Here is a 22,606-nt window from a genome sequence, read left to right on the forward strand (position 1 = left end):
TCACCCCCAAAGAACTTCTTCTGAACAGGTCTATTTCTCCCATGTCCTAAGAACTTTTCTTTTCCACTACTGTTGGTGAGTGGTGGGAGAGAGGAGAGGTTGAGCCCTTATTAAGTAGGTTGAGAAAAATTTCTGCCTATAGGGAGGAGAGTACTTTACAATGCATCCCTGAATCCCAGGGAAACCCTGTCTTCGCCAGGTCTGTTATCCATTCAGAAGGAAGCATGCAAAGTGTTTCCTAGAATATGCTAAAGGAGAATAACACATATAACACCGGCTGCGTGTCCAACTACAAGTGAAGACAGCATCTGTTAATTGTACATGGCCACATGAAAAAGGCTATAGCGGGCAGGAGAAAACAACGAGCCACAGGTAAGGCGCCTGCCATATTTGATCTCTGTTTGTGGTCCAAACAACCCTCAAGTAGATATATTTTTACTTTAGATGAGGAAACAGAGGCAAGGCTAACACCCCTGTTCTCCAATCTCACCACCCCAGAATAGACCCAGTATGTCATTTCCCCAAAGAAAGAAAGAAAGGTAGGTTTCTGGTGGTAATAATATTCTTGGGAAATATTTAGACCTAAAACCAACTAAGACCAACTAAGGGTGTCAGTCCTGACACATGGCAGGGACAGCTTCTGGGGCTCACAGTTGCCCACCTGGCAAAAGGAAGCAAGCCCATCTTCACTAGCTGGTGTGAAGAAAACTGGATGCCAGCCTGCGGTACTAGGAAATCAGTTTACCAAGTGTTTTAATGTATATGTCTTATTCTGTCATTCATGTGTCTTTGGGAGGGACATGAGCCCATAGAGGCCAGAAGAGGATACTGGATCCCCAGGAGCTGAGGTTACAGGTGGTTGTGAGCCACCTGTTTTAGACAATGGCAAGTAAACTCAGATCCCCTTGGAAAAGACGTGTACTTAATTGATGAACCATCTCCAGCCTTGTCACTCCTTTCTGCACCACCTCACCTTTTGCTGTGTCTCAATACATAGAACCAGGCTGGCCTTGAACTCCTTGTGCTGTGGAGAGGTGGGATGTCCCGTTTCGGTAGATGCCTCAGGCTTTAAGGAACATCTGTTATTTTTAGGCTTTGGAACTTGCCAGGGCTGTGGCCCACTCCCTCAAGAGTCATTTTTTGGGGCACGTGTACCGGGGATAGAACCTAGAACCTCACTCATGCTAGGCAAACACTGTGTACCATTGCACTGCATGCCCGGCTCCTCCTTGTTCTGGCATAGGAAGGAGACTGTGGTCTACAACTCTTCATTGCTTTTCATCTCACCCACGATGCTTGGACCAGTCACCATGCTTGGATTGGTCCAAGACCTGTCCCGAAGGGTTCCAGATAACCACTCATTCCAAAGAGCCTCGGTTACCCATACTGTATGGCTACCTTGGTGGACTGGAAATGGTTTTTAAGAGTGAGCCCTGTCATTTCTTCTGCCGAGCATTTGTAGTAACTCCCGGGGCCCAGCAAGAAGGATCAGCAGGTACAAGCATCTGCGACGAAACCTGACTATCCCGATTTTCATCTCTAGAGTCCACATGGTGGAAGGAGAGATTGGAGTTCTGCAAAACTGTCCTCTGATCTACGTGTGCACCATGGCATGCACATCTGACACACTGCACACACACACACACACACAGAGAGAGAGAGAGAGAGAGAGAGAGAGAGAGAGAGAGAGAGAGAGAGGAGTGTGTGTGTTGTGTGCAACAAATAATAAAAAGGTGGTCTCTTGTGAAATCTGAGGGAACAGTGGTGCAATGCTAAAGGAAGGGGATGCGTTCTAAGAAATGTACCTCGGATATTTCATTACATCAACCTAGACGGGGTGGCTTGCTCCACACATGTGCTATGTAGTACACTCCTGTTCCTAGGCTATACCCCTGTACAGCATGCTGTAGCACTTGTAGCGAACGGTTAACACAGTAGTATCTGTGTATGAAAACCAATACAGTAAGACTGTGGGGTGAGGGAGCTAGAGAGGGCTTGGAGTTTAACAGTGCTTTCTGGTCCTGCAGAGGACCAGGGTTTGGCTTCCAGCACTCACAATCAGGCAGTTCATAACTGCCTGTAACACCAGGGCATCTGAAACCCTCTTCTGGCCAGTACTCACACACGCTTCCCACCCCTCTGCCCAGAGGAATATACATAAAAAGAAAAAATCTTGGGCTGGAGATACGGCTCAGCATTTAAGAACACATAACCGCTCTTCCAGAACACCTGGGTTCAATCTCCAGCACTCATATGGTAACTCGTAACCACCTGATAACTTGTGACAAGGGAGCCAACACATTCTTTTGGCCTCCAAGGGCACCAGGAACACGTGGGATGCAGCTATATACATGCAGGTGAGACAGGGCTACACATAAAATGAATGTTAGTATTTATAGAACAGCAGGCACCAGGGGTTGTCAGCTCCATTGTATGCAAATAACTGCAGTGTTGGACAGGTTACTGCCCACCAGAATCCCAGAGTTCTCTTATCTGCTCAGAGAAGGCCCATCTGGACTGATCTTAGAAGGACTATTCAAGTTGCTTGGGACAGGGGTATGGTGGGGTGGGGCTGGAGTGAACCCTCGCCGTTTCCTACCCGCCGTTCTTCATTTTTGGACAAGCTGTGTGAGGACCACCTGCAGAGGCCATCCCTACTATGGGCTTCTCTTTGCTGTACAAAGTCTTGATTCCTACTGAGGCCATTTTTGCTGCTGGCTTCTTTGATGGCCTAGCTCATTTCTTTAGAAAAAGTTCATGTCTCTTAAAAATTACCTCAAAGCAGGAAGTCACTCGTACCTGCCTCAGTCTGAGCAGCTTTTATTGTTACTTCAATTGGTAGCAACTCGTGGTCTCCAGTACTATTTAGTCACCCAGGTAACAACAACAACTCAACACCAGCCCCCACTAATTTTTTGGTTTTTTGAGATAGGGTTTCTCTGAGTAGCCTTGGTTGTCCTGGAACTCCCTTTGTAGACCAGTTTGTTGGCCTCAAACGCAAGAGATCCCTCTGCATCTATTTCCCAAGTAATTAGATTAAAGGCACACACCATCACCACCCAGCTAATTTCTGTTTTTTTGAGATGGTTTATGAAGCCCTGCCCTGAAACTATGTAAGACAGACCAGGCCTGCCTGCCTGCCTGCCTTCCGAGTGCTGGGATTAAAGGCGAGTCATCATGCCTGGCACTCTTACTTCCTTTTGAGACAGTGCCCCATTGCTTTGCCAAGGATACTCTTGAACTCCTGATCCACTGCCCCGACTTCCCGAGGGCTGGGACTGCAGATGTGTGTGGTCTTGCTCCTCCCTATACCGTGCCTGCCTGCCTTTGACTCAAACCTGGATTCAAAGGACCGAGGGGGGAGAGTGGAGGAGCTTTAAAGAGCTGGCCTTACAGTCCTTCACCACTGGCTCACGTAGGTAACTGTGTGGTGTACCTGTGTACGCTCGCTCACACGCACAGTGCATAGCACTCTTTTGTCTAGAGGCCAGAGCTTGAGGTCTTCAACCATTCTTAATGCATTTACTCACTGAATACACCATCTTGCCCTGGGAATGTTCTCTTGGGGATCAGGATTACAGCCAAGCTTCCACATCCACCATGGGGCTCTGAACTCCAGTCCTCGGGTTTGTGGAGAATTTTTAGCCATTGTGCTGATTCCCCGGCCCCAGGGTAACATTTCATACAGAATTGTCTACATCATCCTGGGAGGAAAAGAATTCCTGTCATTTTCTCTCTCCCTCCCCCCCCCCATACACACACACACACGCATACCTCTCCCCTCCATCAGACCTGGGTCTTACACATGCAAGACAATACTCTTGGCGCTTCATCCTTTAAGTCCCTTGGTTGAAGTTCTGTGTCTTCTGTGATTTATAAGATCTATCCTTAAGATGACTGCAGACCGAGATTCTGAGAAAAGCCAATGGCAGCAAGCTCAGTGAGACCTTGCTCTCTAAACCCTCCCTCACCAGGCCTTCTTAAGTTGAGGTTGGGCAAGCCTGTGGCTCCTCACAGTGTTAAGCACTAGTAATGAAAGGGTGTAGGATACCAAGGAGACCCAAGTGACACAATGTATATTATAATTCAAACTCCAGCCTGAATCCCTAGCTGTTTCTAGGAACTCAAGAACTTTTGGCACTTAGATGCTAAGTCGTTTTTTTGTTCATGTTGGTGCTGGGAACAGATCCTGTGCTAAGAACATCGTTATGTCTTCAGCCTCTGAGTATCATCTGCTCAGTAAACTACCTCATGACCTGTGACCTTGCTTATTAGGCTGAAGAATCTAAAAATCAGTTTATTTTCAAAACTGGCATATTTTTCTCTCCCTAAATAGGACAACAAGTTTCTGAATATTTGTCATCAATTTTCAGTGTATCAGTGATCCTCCTACCTCGGCCTCCCACGGAGCTGGAGTTGCAGGCATGCAACCCCACTTGGCTTCTATGGAGGCGCTGGGGATCTGAGCTCAGATTCCATACTTGGGCATCGGCCACTTATCTCCTGAGCCATCTTTCCAGACTCACCACCCCTACCCCTTGTTATATAGGTTAGGCTGGCCACCTCCTGTCGCCCTCGGGGAAGGGCCCATTATTTAGGAAATGGCTCTAATTTTATCAAACATTTCAATACAGCATCAATTAACCTAAAGGCTACCTTGCAGTGTATGATGGCACTACATTGGACAGCATCTCAAAAACAGTATTTCTGCTACTGTGATAGAAATGTAAAGAACTTGATTATTTTTTACCAACCCTTAAATTAAAAATTCTCCATTTTTACACATTTGTATTTATAATAGTGAACGGGTTAGTCTGTCAACAGCCACCGATTCCCAAGATGTAGTCACTATACCCCTACCCTCACCTCCAACCCCACCCCCACCCCTAAGAGTGCTGTCAGATCCTTCAGAAAGCCTGCATCTAGTGAGAGCTTCCTGGATGAGAATCTTCTGCACAGGGGTCATGGAAACAGTAAACCGTTCAACCAGGTGGCATTTTTAACTGAGGCCTCCAAGGCACCCAGACACTCCCAAATTGCGTCCTGAGCCCATATTTACAGCTGAGGTTGTCACGTGAGGCGGTGTTTAGCATGTGGCTTTTCACCACTGAGGATTGGCCTCCAAGGCTGCTTATGCTAGGATACTGAGCTGGGCTCAGCCTGGTCCAGGAAAGCACGTTATCACTGTGGGGAACTGTTTTGCTTCTTCAGCTGGCAGATCTCCTCCTCCTGTGGACAGTTAGAAGCCAGCATAAACCTTAGATTACATGGGCATGAAATACAAAGAGATTTGGGATCTGCATGGCTGTGTTCCTAAACACATTTTGTAGAGTGAAAGCTGAGAGACAAACTCCATTCCCTAGTGTTACTTCATGAAGAGGGAAGGAAGCAAATGGCCCAGCACTGCAGCAAACACAAGACCCAGCAGGTCCATCAGAGGCTTCACACCCACGCAAGGCCTGAAGGGAGCTCAAGCGGAGTGATTAGGGCTTCCGTGCAGTTTGTGTGACTTTAAGGTCCACTCTACTACAAAGTAGAATCATGCTTCTGAGCGTCAGCACATGTGTGAAGGTTAGAGGACTATTTTAGAAACTGATTCTCTCCTACCATGTGTTGGACCATTTTTTACATTTCTTAAAGAGGCACCTTTCAAATTCTTTAATAAATGATTTATTTTTATGTGCATATCTGTGTGAAGGTGTTAGATGTTTTGGAGCTGGAGCTAAAGGCAGATATGAGCTATGTGTGGGTGCTGGGAACTGAACAGGGCTTCTCTGTAAAAGCAGCCAGTGATCTGAGCCACTGAAGCATCTCTGCAGTCCCTCCTTTGGGACCTATACTGAATGAAGATTTGGAAATCAGTGGTATTACTGGGGTGACCTGCTACCCAGAGTTGTAATATACTCAGCTAGACTGTTTCAGGTTTGCTTGTCCTAGACCCCAAGGGCACCCACATCTAGGCAGAGGCACCCTCTGTATCCATACCAGACAGATACACACATGGCAGGCAGGCAGGCAGGCAGGCACATGGGCACACAGGCACACACACACCCGTCATCAGAAGCACTTGGGATTGGACCATAAGCAGCCACATAGCACCTCCCAGGACAGGACACAGCTCATGGCTGTTAAAAGGAGAAGTCTTTATTTTAAACTTGCAATGCTTGTCTTTATTTTGTTCCTTATATTTTGAAAGTGAAAAGAAATAGTATTGAGTCAATTCCTTTTTTATGTTTTTAAATATTTGTTCTATGTATTTACAAGCCTTAAAGTTGCTCTAACGATTTCAACGGTATTAGGGGTATTTTCCAGGGTAGCACTTTTTTTTTTTTTTGAACAATTCTTGGATTTTTCTGGTCCACAGTACTTCCTTCTGTTCCAAGGTTATGTATGTTTTGATTACTAGTGTGATTTTTTTAATTTTCTGAAGCAAGCTGAGAGGCAGGCAGAAAGATCTGATGAGAGGGCTGGGAGTGGGGCAAGAAAAGGGAGGGGGAGGGGAAAAGGGATCTTTCTTACCTTGGTCACCCAAACCTTCTCAAATCGGGACTAACAGCTATGCCTTAATACAAATGTGCGGTGCATCTGGAGGGAAGGGAAATTTATTTCTTTGCTTTTCTATTATACACGTTGTTTACAGAAACTGCAAATTAAAAAAATTACACTGGCATTTGCAGTCCTTAAAATAAATTAAAGTTCAACTGTTTTTTTTCTTTTTCTTTTTTTTTTTTTTTTTTGCAAAATGTTTTTTTTTTTACTTTTTTTTAAAGTATGAGTCCTCGTTTAAAAAGAAAAGATTAAAACAGAAAATATTTTCTATAAATAGTACATGTATTTTGGTTTTGGAGCTCCCGCCCTCAGGTTTGCTGTTTCCTTGTTCCAGGACCTTTATCCTCCATGATCACCTGATTCCTGTCCCCTCTCCCACTCGCGCACACGTGGGGTTTCTGCGAGAGTTGGCCTTGCTGCACTGTGATTGGCGAAGACGTGAAACTTTTTAAAAAAATACTTAAATTGTTTCTTTTGTTTCGTTTGTGTATTTGAAGTATTAGTTATCCTCAGACTCTTCTTCTGCTTCCCGCAGCCACGTGAAAAACGCTGTGACAGACTTGAGGGCCACGCCCTTCCCGTTTTGTTCAGCAGGGTCCTTGCTGCTCTCCCATTTGTAGAAGGCATCCTCTGATATCACTTCCTCATCATACAGGCAATCAAAAAACATCCGCAGCAAATCTGCAACAGGGTGACAAGAGTCACTGGTTTGGGCATCATAGTTGCAAGGAAAAGCAAAGATATGTGAATGAGTAAGTGACTGAATGTGGACAATGACTGAATGACTGAATGCATAAATTAATGAATGCCTCAAGTAAGTGAATCAGCACAGTGAATGAACATTCACTTCCTAGGACAGTGCACCACACACTCCTGATGCTAAGCAATAGAACACTCATTTGCAGATAAAACGTTACTTTTATTCTTATTATCTTGTTCAAATTCAACTATGTTTGCAGACTAGTAAAGGTGTCTGCTATTATGTAGTTATCAAGTTAAACTCTTAAAATTAAAAACCACGCTGCTGCTGGTGGAGCATGCCTTTAATCCTAGCACTCGTGAGGCAGAGGCAAAAAAACAAGTATAATTTTCCCCTTTCTAAGTCTGTATTTAGAAACAAAGACTGACTTCATATGGACAATGCAGGCAGAGTTGATCTCTAGATTTTGATATCTTAAATGTCAACTGTCTGAATAACTGGAGTTCTTTTGTTCTCACAGTGGAATAGAAGTAGAAATGTTGGTAGAGATACTAAGCTCCTTTAAATTATTTATTCTTTGCTCGAGAAAGGTCCTTGTGACTGGAGTGCAGCTCAGAGCACAGCCATGCCCAGTGTGCCCTCCCCATCCTTTTTTTGGAGACAGCATTTCATTATGTTGCCCTGGTTAGCCACACGTTCATTATGTAGAGCAGGCTGGCCCTGAATTCACAAGAGACCCATGTGCCTCTGCCCACTGATTGCTGAGATAAATGCGTGTAGCATCCCACATGGCTTGCATGCTTGCTCACAGCCAGCTTCCTGACCATCACATAATAAAGGAGGCTGTAATGAACAAGAAATGCCGATGAGAGTCAGACAGATCTATAGTTTAAAATCTTTTAGATTAATACTTGTAATTGTATTATCTTAACACTGAAATAAATCACGCCTCCCTCCCACTAACAAAAACAACAAATGGGAAACGGAGAGGGAGGCCACAAGTCTGATGGGGGCAGGTTTCCAAACTAGCAGCTCCACAAGGAGGACCTAATGTCAACACAACACCAATTTCATCAGACAACCTGTCATCTGAGAAGCGAGTGTCCCTTCCTGCACAACTCAGAGAAGGAAGGCTCCCATCCTGTTAAATGATCTTACATAACTTCGAGAAAAGGAGATGAGCTACACTGGGATTCAGACTTGAATGCCTCTTGGGTTAAATTCTGAGAATAACTTGTTTTAGATTCAGGAGCACTTTCATTTTCAAAGACAAAAAGCTTTGCAATGCCACAGTATCTGTGGACCACTCAAGGCCATCCCACAATAAGCCTCTCCAGTCATGTGTACACTCTGCAAACACTTCCTGCAGATGTCAAGAGTTCATTGGCCAGCATCTAACATGGGGGGTGTGTGTGTGTGTTTGTGTGTGCGCGTGCACGCGCGTTCACCTGTGTAACTGATTCACCAGTGACTTAGGACGCTAGGATCATTAGCCATGCTCAAGGCTACTCTATGTGCATCCAAGTATGCTCACATGTGGCTACTTAATGGAGATAAAATGAAAAATTCACTCTTCTCAGTCCACACCATGGCCACAGTATCTCAGGGTGTCCAGACTGCACATGGAGTAGTGGCTCCCCTGTGGCAGGATGCCCGTTAGACCTGGCCTATGGAGAGGACCAACTCTCTACCCCAGTTTTACTCTTTGGTTTTTAGGTATATTCTTACCACGCTGGCCTTGAGGTCATGCTCCTCTTGCCCTAGCCACGGCATGTGCTGGGATGATGGGGGAGAGCCAGCCACCCACCAGTTATACTTTTTGTTTTTAAATATTTTAATGTGTGTGGGTGTTTTGCCTACAAGTATGTCAAGCTTCCCATGTGAATGCCTGGTGGCTATGGAGACTAGAAGAGGATGCTTGACCCCCTGAGACTGGAGTTTCAGATAGTTGGGAGTGGCCACTGTAGGTGCAGGGAACTGAACCCGGGGTCCACTCCAAGAGTGGACCACTGAGTAGTTTAGTCCCTAAACTACTACTTCTTCTGTTGTTTGTTTGTTTCTTTCATGACAGGTTGTACTGGAACTTGCTCTGTGGACCAGGCGGGCCTGGAATTCAAGAGCTCTGACTACCTCTGCCTCCCTATCCCAATGCCCACATCTTAACCGCAAATCATCTTTCAAGGCCTCTCCTTCTCCCCAGTTGGTTGTGCTCAGTGAACCAAGATGGAAACTTACTGGCAGGTTGGTCAAGTTTTACTACCGACGCTTGTAGCGCATAAAGTGCTTGCAGTTCCTTCTCTGTGTCCGAGTCCAGGTACTTGAGTAAGATCGGCACTCTCTGCTTGATCACAGCAGTGTCCACTCTGAAGGTAGAGCAGTCAGCTGGAGGGACAGAAGAGCCGGCATTATCACAGAGCCATTGTGACGTCCTGAGCACAGCAGACAGACAGGCACTCCTGGGAAAGGCAGCAAAGCGGCCCACAGCAAAGACTATCTACACGGGGTGGTACTGGGGCCTGGACCAAGTGTCTCACACACCAGGCAAGCACTTTCCACCGAACTAACATCTCCAGCTCTCTCTGGTCTCTCTCACTAAGTTGCTCAGTGGCTTTAGAGGCCCTTTTCCTTCTTACCCTGCTACCTCAGCCTCCCAGACAGCTGGGCCTGCGGGCCGCTGACACTGGTGCATTTTTAATGGTCTGTTTTATAAAGCATGATACAAAACATGGAGGGGAAATACAAAACATGGTGAGTGCAGATTCCCTTCAAATTTTTACCCATTTATTTGTATTTATTTATTTTTTAAAGATTTATTTATTTTATGTATATGAGTACATTGTAGTTGCCTTCAGACACACCAGATCCCATTACAGACGGTTGTGGGCCACCATGCGGTTGCTGGGAATTGAACTCAGGACCTCTGGAAGAGTAGTCGGTGCTCTTAACCACTAAGCCATCTCTCCATCTCTTATTTGTATTTAGAATGAAACAGTACCAAGATGTTAAGACAACATAAAATCGATATCAAATGTTTCATCATAAAGTTGGAGAGCTGACAGATATGTTGATTAAACACTGTCCACATTTAGACGCTTATTAAAACATCACTTTGTATCATACAAATGCACAATATTCAAATGTGTACTATTATATTCTGTCAAAGTATTACTAATTAATAATGTAGGACCTCAAGTGAATACTTTAAAAATGCAATAAAACAAAGCTTGGGAGATGGAGCTGCAGTCCGACAGGCACAAAGGTGCTCAGGGTCATACAGCGTGGTACTTAGCCCGGAAGCCAGAATCGGTCACATGAGAGGCATAAGGAGACTAAAGAGGTCAATGCCATCCTGAGCTACAGAGTCAGTTTGAGACTAGCCTGGGCTACATGAGCCCCACCTTAAAAATCCATAAAAAATATTTAACCCATTCATGAATGGAAGACATGGCCTTGAGGAGGAAGACAGAGGAACAAGATCTACTGGAGCCGCAGAGCGTGAAACAACCTTGCTCAACTGCAGAACATGCAGGGGAGAGTCAGACCTGGTTCTTGTGGAGAGAGCAAACAGTCTTACGGAGAGAGAACTATTCGCTCTCTCCACAGCGGATTGCCACGGCAGGTGGCATGACATGATGCCAACATCTACACAGAAACTACAAGCTTCAAGACAATATAAAATCAGATCATGAAATGTCCAGCTGACAATCTGTACTTTAAATGCTCACAACTGCTCTCAGCAAACACCGCTCACCTATAATTGCTGCTTTGCAAACGGCCGTCATTAAAGCTCTAAGGAATGTAGGCGAACTCATCTGGCTTTCATCTAGGTTAGCCTGGGGAGGAAAACACAACATACATTAGTGCAATGTGCCTGCACGTTGTCTGTGAACACTCTCCGGCCGCCTCGCAGGTTTGAGAAGCTTCTTACTCTGCATGCCATCCTATGGCACCATGCAGCATGCTCACTTTACACAAATGCAGCCACTGAATGCCAGCTTTCCTTTTGACCTTTTAGAAAGTGAGCTTGGGGCCAGCGTGAGGCACCCAGTGAGATGCTGTCTCGCCAGGAAGGCAGTGTGGCCTGGGCTAACACTACTGCTTTACCTTCATCCACCACAAATGGGGCTGACTTCCAGCTCTGCCTGAAAAAAGCTTTCAGCAGTGAGAAACTTGTTCCTGTTTTCTAAGGATGTCAAGAAACTGTGTTAACAGATGTCAAATGAATTCAAAGGGGACCCCAGCTTTAATTCCACTGCATGGATCTTACTGCTCAGGCTTTTCCTAAGCTGGTGTGCAGCAGCAGAAAGAGACACAAGTGGAGGTAGCCCCAAAGCAAGTGGTCCAAGTATTTCAACATCAGGTTCTTGGGGACTAGGAAGAGTCTGGCCAGGAGACACTGCAGATGTCATTGTCAACTGAGCGTTAGAAAGCTTGGTGTTGATGATTTTATAACCAAGGACTGGCACATGCCCTCAAATACCAAGGCCAGACTGTCAGCTGACCAGCTCTCTGGGACACCAGCACTGTTGTAGTGAAAGGCTTTGTTCCACCAGTGGGTTCATGAGCAGGTCAGCCACAGCAACAGCAGCCTACGGAGCCGCTGGCACATCTGGGGTGGGGGAATGGGAAGCGACTTGGATGGCACTGCCATGCTGAGATGATGTCCTGAGCTAGGATGTCTGCTTTACATCTCTTTCTAAGTATTTAGCTGGCAAGGTGGAGCACTGCCAGCCCCAAGCCTGCCTGGTCTATACACAGAGAGACCTCCTCTCAACAACAACAACAACAAAAAAACCCAATTAATAAAAAATCCAAACAACTTTATTTGGATTGGAATAAACTCAAAGAGTTAGTTCTTCAAAGCTGTAACAACTACTGCTGATGGATAAACCGAAAAAAAAAAAAAAAAAAAAAAAAAAAAAAGACAGCAACTCTAAATTTTTTAAATTTTTTAAATGCTAATGAACAAAACTCCACAGCTGCTGAGAGACATTGGACTGTGGAAAAAACTTCTGAACTAAATCAACCTGTTTATATTAAGGATATTATATGATGTCAGAATGGAAAGTGGGAAATGTATTACGCTGGGGGAGAGGTTATGCTTATGTTTCCACAGGAAAAGAAAAGCTGTGGGTTCCTTCTAAAATGATAAAGATCAGAAATGACAAAGGGAGACTCCCTGAAGCACTAGTCGACACAGAAGAAAAGGGAGACTAACTCAACCAACCAAATGGGTGATGTATATATGGTGTTATGTCTCTTATATGGACTTAACTGGCTGGGACTAAAATGTCAATACAAAGCCAAGAACATTTAATTGGGTAATAATTTCTTATGACCTAATACATGCCACCCTTTATGAGGGCATGTATATAAGTTATATATAGTTTGATTAAGTAATCAAACTAACCTGAAGAGGGCAGTGGCCTTTCTTTATTGATCTTCATCGACAAAGCTGTGTGCCCTACATGTTCCACGTGAATGTTTTTATAAAACTACCTGTTGCTTTTAAGTTTTATATGTTACAGGATGAAAGAAGAGAAACTCAGCCCTAGCATGATTTATACTTGGGGATTCTGAGTCTCTAGGACCTCCTATTCCAGCTTCGTGCTTGATTCTACTGCAACTGCATCGAAGCCACTTCTTTTAAGGACTTGCTTCCAGAACTTTTCCAGAACAGCTAGCTTGCCTGTCCAGCCTTTCTGACTGTAACAGTTATGGTGTCAGCTTTGCTATGAACTTTCTCAGTACACAGTGACTTCAAGGCAAATGATGCCAGCTAGCTCTCCTTTGACTAAGCCAATTTTCCTGTTTCCCTTTGGGCCCCCAGATGGGAATTCTTCACCCCAATGCAGCTGGAAGCAGACAAAAGGAGATCATCGCCCCAGTTCCTTATGTTGGGGTGGATGGTTCTGGTTACTTTGTAAATGATACATGTGTTGTAATTTAAGGAATACTTTACAAATGTAGCTTCAGACAGGAAGGGAATTAGAGAGCTAAATCTCAGGAATTAAGTGGGATTAATATTTTACTCTTATATAGGCATTGTGCCTGTATAACTCATACAGAAATACAAAGCTTAGACCCAGTTAAAAAAAAAAAAAAAGTATATCTTACATTGCTAAGAAATCTTTACAATAATTACAAGGTTGAAATTATAATCTCTTACATTGATATGGAATTTATATTAATATATTACTCTCATGTAGGCATTGTACCTATATATCTTATTTAGAAATACAAGGCTTAGACCCAGTCCTTTTTAATCAAAAAAAAAAAAAAAAATAGTGGAAAGGAATTAACAGACAACTGTTCAGATTGCCTTACATAGTTGATTTTCAAAAACGTCAGAAATCCATAGAATTGACATTACAAACATTCATATATAAACATTTATTTTATTGGAGACTTATCTGATCCTGACAGCTTCCCAGTCTTGGATTCTAAGAAGAAATTGAGCATCTTTGGAGTTACACCAGTTGTGGTATGACAGCCACTAGGCAAGAATTGCCTCTTTTAATCTACAGACAAAATAGAGTGCAAAAAAGAAACACACTTGCAGAATAGTCGACTGATTATATCTGCCAAGACAGAGTAATCAGCCTTTAGTAATTCTGCATTACTAGGTCTGTCAGATGATTCCTGGGCCAGAAGGCTGAAGACCAGATGCTCCAACGTTTTGAAATAAGGAACTGTCTAGATGTTCAGTGGTCTATTTAAATTGGCTGAGTTTTAGAAGCCACGCTTTGTGCTTCCCATATCTTTAATTAACTAGTCATCCTGGATTTCTGATGGGGTTGAAGATTTATAATCTCACAGCCAACCCAGGCTATTTACTTTAAGAGGATGGTTTTCAGATGCTATTCGTTCTGAAGATAGGACATAAGCCAGGTTCAGAACTAAGTTTTTTAATTGAGAGAGATGGCAAAGGTTCTATTTAGTTAACAAAATTGATGGACTGGGTGTTAGGTTTATCTTGTACTTTAACAATCACAACATGGTAATATAATTAGAGTTCAATTAATATGTGAAAAGAAAAAAAAATTTTTTTTTATTATTGGACAAAAGGGGAGAAATGTGGTGGATAGCCCTAGCCTCTTGTTGTCATGGTAACTCCACTCCTGGGAGGGCCTGCGAAGGAGGAGTGAATCTTGTAAACCTTCTGTCCAATCAAATTTGTTAAATAAAGGCTACAGCCAGTGATTGGGCAGTAAAAGGAGTGGGAGGAGCCAGAGGCAGGAAAAGGAGAAGATGAGGAGAGCCGAGGAGGAGAGAGAGAAGCGGCAGAGTTAGCAGTTGGTCGAAGCTAGAGGGCAGTTGGTGGAGAGAGAGAAGACGAAGAAGACCTAGGAAACCGCAAGTTGTTAAGAGCTCTCATAGCCGGGAATAGTGTAGTTTAATGGTAAATCTGCCCAATCTAGGCATGCAGCATTCATTTGATACTTATTGACTTGTGTCTTTTCTTCTATGGACTCCCTATGAGCAAGAGATTTACCGCAACACATGTTATTTTGAAAACAATGCCTTTTTGTTCAACAAAAGTATTTATTTATTTGATGTGTGTGAATATGAATGCTGTTTTCATGCACTGGAAGAGGGAATTAGATTCCATTACACATGGTTGTGGGTCACCATGTGGTTGCTGGGAACTGAACTTAGGACCTTTGGAAGAGCAACCAATGAATGCTCTTAACCTCTGAGCCATCTCTCAGCCCTATTATTATTTTTTATATTATTATTATTAGTTTTACTTTTGAGACAGAGTTTCTCTGTGTAGTCCTGGCTGTCCTTAAACTCACTAAGATCTGTCTGCCTCTGCCTTCTGAGTGCTGGGATTAAAGGCATTCAATTTTAAGTTTTGAACATACTCAAAATCTACAAAGGATCAGATTTCAAGCTACAGGAGCAAAACCAACCTATTAATGGAATGAAATTAGACAACACTTCTTAACCATTTGAGTGTTCCTCCTCAAGGGATACAAGAAAATGAACTGCCCCTACCTTGTACAAATAAGACCAACTACCCAAATTCCAGCATCCAACAGTAGGAAAGAGATGGAGAAAATTGCCAAGAAGACTACAGATTAAGCACAGATGTGGAACTGAAGGAGGAGGAGGAGGAAGAGGAAAAAGAGGAGGAGGAAGAGCAGGAGGAAGAAGAGGAAAGGAAGACAGGGAGGGAAGAAGGAAGGAAGGAAGGATGAAGATCTGTTTGCTCATGACTGCCAATAGTAGATTGCAGAGCATGGTCCAGACAACAGCCAGACTCACAGACAGAAGGTCAGACAGGGGCACCAAATGCTCAGCTACTAACCTAGTTTTCCTGCTTTCCTTTCTTGCTTTTAAAAGAAACTATCAGCCGGGCAGTGGTGGCGCACGCCTTTAATCCCAGCACTTGGGAGGCAGAGGCAGGCGGATTTCTGAGTTCGAGGCCAGCTTGGTCTGCAAAGTGAGTTCCAGGACAACCAGGGCTATACAGAGAAACCCTGTCTCGACTCCACCCCCCCACCCCAAAAAAAAGAAAAAAAAAAAAAGAAACTATCTTTATTAAGTACAGTTTACATTTGCTGTAATCTATCCTTTGTCTTCTCTTAAAAAAAAAAAAGCAAATCGAATAGTTTTTTACACTTATTGATTTATGTTGATTAGGGTAGGCCCCGTAGCACTGTTTGTAGAAGCCAAAGGCAGTTGTCAGTCTCTCTTATCACATGAGCTCTGGGGATTGAACTCAGGTCATCAGACTTGGCGGCAAGGGCTTTCTTTACCTGCTGAGCCTTCTTGCCAGAACAGACACAGGCATAAAACATGAAGCAACGAGAGTATGGTGTGCACACCTTTAATCCCAGCACTCGGGAGGCAGAGGCAGGCAGATCTTAGTGAGTTTAAGACCAGCCTGGTCTACAGAGTGAGTTCCAGGACATCCAGGGCTACACAGAGAAACCTTTTCTCAAAAAGACCAAACCAATTAGCCAACCAACCAACCAACCAACCAACCAACCAGACACCCTAATGAAGCTGAGTGGGTGCTGAAGGGAGGTTTGGGAGAGTTGGGGGAGGGGAAAGAAGAGCATGAAATATATAAAATTCTAAAAAAAACCAAACCACCCTACCCTTGCTGATATTGTTTAACTTGAATTCTAAAGAAACCACTGCGAATGTTAGCACATCACAACGTAAGGGCAGTCAAATATGTGCAGTTTGTTTGGTAAGGAAACATGTATTAATTTATAATACTTTTAAAATTTAAAGAAAAATAACAAAAAAAAGTAAAATTACCACAATCATTTACATATGGTTCATCTATGGAAAATCATGAAGGGATTGATGTTCTAAGTATGTGAGCCATGATCTGGCTTGCAAAACAGAAAACTATAACATCTGGTATGCCTTACATACCAGGCCCAAGGCTGAGACTACCCTGAGAGTTCAAGAGTAAACTGTGCTGGTGTCATAGTAGTTAGCTTAGCCACCTCCCAAGAATAAATTATAACATAGATAAAGACTGGGAAAGAGATGGTTGTACCGTGGGAGTCACGGAGGCCCTCTTGCTCACAGATAAGCACTGGAGGAACCAGCAATGTCAGCATACAGGATGTTCCTTCAAAGGAAGGAATGCACGCTGTCATCCTCCCAGAAGGCTGGGAGTGGACATGGCTAACAGCCTGGTGACCTTCTGGGCCCCTCCCCCAAACCCTCACTAGAAGCTTGTCAATCACAGAACCCTTCTCTATAGAAGATGAACTTTACAAAGATTTGATGCAGTCACGTTTTAAGCTTTATTGTGCACACAAGATTGAGTGAATCTCACCAGGAAAGTCTTCACCACAGTGTGCTGTGCTGAAATACGCCTAAAATAGACTACCTGGGGTCAGCGTCCCCAAGCTTGGACTCAGTCATACTAAACCCAACTAACTGCCTTCCTGCCTCCCTCCGATTGTTACTGTGGTGGTCACACTACAAAGTAATATTCAGAAAAATGTAGCCATGTTAAAGTAACTTTCAATCTTAATTAGATTAGTGTACTGCATCTCAGAGAGAGATAATTTGAGTTCCAGCAAGGCATTTGAAGTTCTCTAATGATAGGCAGTCCCTGTGGGTGAAAGGTAAATGACTACAAAGCCAAGAAGAGGACAAGGAATAAGCTAAGGGACAGCAGTGTTCTGAGGGGTGGGAGAGCTGCAGTCATAAACAATCTGCAGTTTTGTCCTGAGACCAATCTACTATTCACATGGTCTCCTCAGCTCCCCTTAGATCCTGATGGATAAATCCGAGGATGATGTCATGACTCAACCCAAAGCTGGAGCGCTCTCAGACTAGAATGGTACCCGAATGAGAACAGGTTTGAGTTCAGTGACGGAAGGCCTCCAGCACATAGCCCGAGTACAAGTGCAAGTCAGGGCTGAATGGTGCTGTCCACATATTACTTAGTTCTTAGGAGGTGGAACGGGAGAATCAGGACCTGGAGCTGGTCTTGGGAGACAGGGTATGGAGACCACCCCAGGTAACATGTGACTCTGTCTCAGAACAACAAAACCCAAAACCTATGCAATATACTGCCTGGCCTGTGCTGGTTGCCGTATGCTGACCAAGTTCTGATACCACAAAGGCATGCAGAAAGCCCGGGCTGTTTTTTGGTCAGAGTAACCCATAAGGATCTGGACATAAACATTTCAGGAGGACCTGCTCTTCCAGAGGCCCCGAGTTCAAGTCCCAGCACCACATGGTGGCTCACAGCCATCTGTAATGGGATCTGATGCCTTCTTCTGGTGTGTCTGAAGACAGCAACAGTGGACTCATATACATAAAATAAATAAATTATATATATATAAATAAAGATAGCGTTTGGTCACATGGTAATGTTGTAAGTCTTTAATCCCAGCAGTTGGGAGGCAGAGGCAGGAGGATCTCTTGTGAGTTTGAGGCTAGTCTAGGACAGCCAGGGCTGTTACACAGAGAAACCCCATCTCCAAAAACCAAAAACTAAAAAACTAAACCAAATCAAACAAACCATAAAAAATATCCCCCTACAGAGTAAGTTCCAGGACAGCCAGGGCTAGACAGAGAAACCCTGTCTCAAAAACCTAAAAAAACAAAAACAAAAACAAAAACCCCCAAAAAAGCCCCTCTCGGCCAAAGAAACTTTGGAGTTTGGATCCTAGTACTCACACTGGGCTGCTAACAACAGTCCACAAATAAATATAAAGCAGTGATCAAGGGCGGGACGGGTGGCTCAGCAGTTAAGGAACTTGCTGCTTTTGGAGAGGACTGGGGGTTCAAGTGCCAGAACCTACATGGGTGTTCACAACAACCTGTAACTCCAGTTCCAGTGATCTGACACTCTTCTGGCCTCTTTGGGCACCAGGCATACAGGTGGTGTAGACATACACACAGGCAAAACACCCAAACACAAAGAATAAAATATTGAGTCAGTCAGTCAGTCAGTCCGTCCGTCCGTCCGTCCGTCCATCCATCCATCCATCCATCCATAGCAGTGATTAAAAATGAGAGAAAGAAAGACTTCAAGAAAAGATTCCTCTCTATAGATAGGGAGAAAAATAGGAGCAAAATAAGTCAAAGTTGTCAGGGTCTCATGACTTCTCAATGCTTGGAGTGGTGTAGAGACCACGGCTGACAGACAAAGTGTGGCTAAGGGAGATTCTATAAGAGTAGAAGAGAGATTTACAAGAGGTGACCCTGTGTAAGTGAGATTCAACTCTGCTTCTGTGACCTCATGAAAAGCATGTTAGTGCTCTTCACAGACAAGCACTGCTACTTAAAGGAACACAGCAAACAGGCTAAACGCATGGCAGACTCTAACACTTAAGCCAATGTATATCATAGTACCTGCATGCTGCTTACTAAATTTATCCGGGCTAGTATACAAGTGACAGAATGCGGGATGAAGTCTAATGGAATGAGACCCAGAGAAATGGGTTGTGCTCTGAATAGATTTTAGGAGTTAAAGACTGAAACTGCCTGGACATGATGGCGAACACCAGCAGAGGCAGGAAGATCTCTGTGAATTTGAGGCCAGCCTGGTTTACTTAAGCAAATTCCAGGCCAGCCAGGACTACACATAATGAGACCCTGTCTCAAAACATCTAATAAAAAAGTAGGAAGAAAAATGACTGTGCACTTATAAAAACGGTCTTTGAATTTCAAATACACTGTAGACATACAGGCCCAGAAGCCACTGGTGCATGAAGGGTAGAAGGTATGAAGAAAAGGATGGGCAGTTGAACCCTGAGGACCCACTGCCATTCTGCAGAGAGTGAAGAGCACAGTCAGTGTCTGTACCTCCACCCAGTCAAAGATCCGCTCGTCCTCCGCTTTGTCCTCCATGATGAGTTTCTCCAGGCGCTGCGACAACTCCTCAGCAGACAGTGCTTTCTTCGTAAGTGCTTCAGAGGAGCAGGGCCCTTCTGACTCCGTGAAGTCCAACTTCTGGAACCAAATGGGAGACACTGACATTGTTCACTGTGGAGATTACATGAGGCCTTGGTATTTCCACTGTGGAGATTACATGAGGCCTTGGTATTTTCACTGTGGTGATTACATAGAGAGGAAGGGCAGCCATGGCTACGCTCTGTCTGAGAGGAGATGAGCAGCACGGGTGGTACTCCAGATGGACCTGTAAAAGGGTGCCACTTCACTAGCATTCAATGTGGTTCCAACCTTTCAAAAAAAATGTACTTAGGGGGACAGAGAGATGGCTCAGTGGCTATGAGTGATTAATAAAAGCAGAAAAGTTTGAAAACAAAGCTTTACCACTGACAAAGGAAATGCTCACTGTGTTCCTGTAAGTTACCGCTTCCTGGTACCCAGAGGGCTGGGCTTTCACTTATAGCTGAGTTCACCATAACATCTTTTGCTGCTACTGGGCTTGACACAGGGTTTCATAGCCCAGGTTGGCTTCCAGCTCATTTTGTTGCCAAGGATAACCTTTAATTCCTGATCCCTCTATCTCCACCTCCCAAGGACCGGGGTTACCATGCTTGACTGCATGTGTCTTACTTAAATCACTGGCAACAATGGGCAAGCAACTGTAGCCAGATGACAATTTGACATCTCCAGAACAACTGTTTATGATTCTATACTACTTCCGAGTGTCCCTTGATTTAGCCTGAAGCACAGGTTGATATGATCAATCACTTCATTTTCCTGTGTTCAAGAAAATGTTTTCAACAAGGTTTCACTATGTGAGCCAGGTTAGCCTTGAGCTCAGAGATCAGCCCATTCCACTCAGTGTACAGATCAGGTTTGTGGAGCTTCAGGGAAGTAGGTGACCCTCCTTGGTTTTCTACAATTGACACATCACTCTGGAGCCCAGTATTAGTTAGTCTTTAAATACGTGCTAGAATTCCCAGAAAGACCAGGGGGCCTCGAGTTTCTGTGTAGGAACACTGTGAATGACAGACCCGATTTCCGTGCTAGCTATCTGTTCATGCTGAGCAGGCTGGTGAGTGTAAGTATGAGCGGTGCTCAGGCATCCTCCGCACTCCTTGCAACAGAATCCACAACAGTGTTGCCTCCCCATTTGCAGTTGCGCTCTCTGCTGCCTTCTCTGACTTTCCTGTTCTGCCTGGCTACAGGCAGACCTGCTTCATCTGCTCACAGAGCGCTTTCCTGAAGCCGCAGGAATCCGGAGCTGTTTTAGAGTCCCTTCTGCCTCTCAGACTTGACTTGCCTGAGTCCACCTGCCCTCCTGCCTCCCCTCAGCCCCTTTCCAGCTCAGCACATGCCCCGCCCACAGAGCTCAACCCCTTCCTGTCCCTCATATCCTTTTTGTGACTTTGAGACAGGCTCAGCTGTGTACCTCAGATTAGTCTCACACTAGGCTCTGCTTCAGCCTCCTGAACACAGGGGTCACCTGACCTACAGCTTGCACTTCGTATGGTTGAAGCTCAAACTGATTTATAGCTTTTCTTTTCTTCTAAATCTAAGTGAACGATGTAACTGCTCAGTCTCTCGAATGGTCCCTGTTTCACTCTAGGCAAATGAACTCCCCAAGGCTTAGATAATGTGCATTAAAAAAGTGGGGTCAGGGGAGGACACATGGCTTAGTGGTCGAGCTGCAGAGGACCTGGGCGTAGTTTCTAGCACACAACTCCAAGAACTTCCCATAGAGCACATCCCAATCACTGCAGACCACAAGGGATGGGCTCGATGCCCGGACTTAATCTGCTGTGTCTCTTTTCTGTATGTTGACTTAAACCCTTTTTTTTTGTTTTGTTTTGAGATAGGGTAGCCCTGAATATAGCTCGATATAGACCTACCTGGATGGCTTGAAATTCACTGAGATACCCTGCCTCTGATTCCTGAGTTCTGGGGTTACGTGCATCAGCAGGTATGTCCTTAGTGATTATGTTATGGCCTGTTTTAGCTTCAGGTTTCCTGAAGTATCTCACCATGTAGCTCAGACTGATTTCAACCTGCAGATCACAGCTCAGGTCCAGAAAGTGGGACTCCAGGTATTGGCACGATGCCCAAGCCCAGGTGTTTCAGGATTTGGATTCTTAAGAGCTTTATCATTTCTGAGAGCTGCTTCAAGCTAGCGTCCCTCCCTGGTTGCTGTTTAGTACGAGAGTGCACCAATGCTGCACTCTTGCTGGTCAATGTCTGCATTTCCTGTCAAATCAGAGGCAAGGCTAGGGAAGGCTCTGGTTTTAGGGTCCCTCCGATTATTACCAATAGGGTTTCAAAGAGTAAGCCTCTCTGTAACCCTCTGCCTTCTAAGCGGCATCCTAGCCTTAGCCCGTCTACAGAGAACTCTTGGCTTCAAACTAGAGCTCAGAGCACTGGCAGCTCTTGTGAGATAACTCGTATCTACTTATCAAGTTCACTTCTGAATCACAGGATCTGTTAAGTATTCTTTTTTTAAGTGTGTGTGTTTAGTCACGTGTGTACATGTGATTACTTAAGTGTATGTATGTGTAGGCCAAAGGATAACCTTGTGTTTGTCTCTAGGGAACACCCTTCTACTTTTTTGAAACATGGTCTTTCACTGGCCTGGAACTAATCACGCTAGCTTGCTGAGGAGCAAGCTTTCCCAATCCTTCATTCTCTGACTCCCCTGAGCTGGGAGACATGTACACAACATTACCCGGCATTTCCAATGGGTGCTGGGATCAAGCTTCTCAATGCCTGCACAGCTTCCTGACGTTAGAGAACAAAGGAAGTCCTGAGAGTGTGGGTAAATGCATGCCATGTCCAGGACCCACAGCTCAGACCCATAGGGAAATGGCTAAGCCTTCCTGTCTGGACCATGTGTGAATACTGGTAGCATAGGAAAGTATGCTTTCAGCCTGTAGACCACTCCCCTACAGAGATGTCTCCTACTGAGATGAGCTAACTCTG

At 44.5% G+C, this 22,606-nt stretch overlaps 1 protein-coding gene across 34 annotated transcripts in view; it reads right to left on the reverse strand.

The window, feature by feature from the left end:
• Window positions 1-6,122: 6,122 nt before the first annotated feature.
• Window positions 6,123-22,606, reverse strand: part of Eif4g3 (eukaryotic translation initiation factor 4 gamma 3) — a 216,975-nt gene continuing 200,491 nt past the window's right edge. For all 34 annotated transcript variants that reach the window (XM_076933915.1, XM_076933913.1, XM_076933909.1 and 31 more), the window contains 4 exons: window positions 19,547-19,693; window positions 11,001-11,082; window positions 9,485-9,631; window positions 6,123-7,230 (listed from right to left, as the gene is read on the reverse strand). In XM_076933915.1, coding sequence (XP_076790030.1) covers window positions 7,049-7,230; window positions 9,485-9,631; window positions 11,001-11,082; window positions 19,547-19,693 — 558 coding nt within the window. In that variant the 3' untranslated portion in view covers window positions 6,123-7,048. The remainder of the gene's footprint in view (window positions 7,231-9,484; window positions 9,632-11,000; window positions 11,083-19,546; window positions 19,694-22,606) is intronic.

The sequence above is a fragment of the Arvicanthis niloticus genome, chromosome 5 (assembly GCF_011762505.2).
Source record: "Arvicanthis niloticus isolate mArvNil1 chromosome 5, mArvNil1.pat.X, whole genome shotgun sequence".
Classification (NCBI taxonomy): domain Eukaryota; kingdom Metazoa; phylum Chordata; class Mammalia; order Rodentia; family Muridae; genus Arvicanthis; species Arvicanthis niloticus.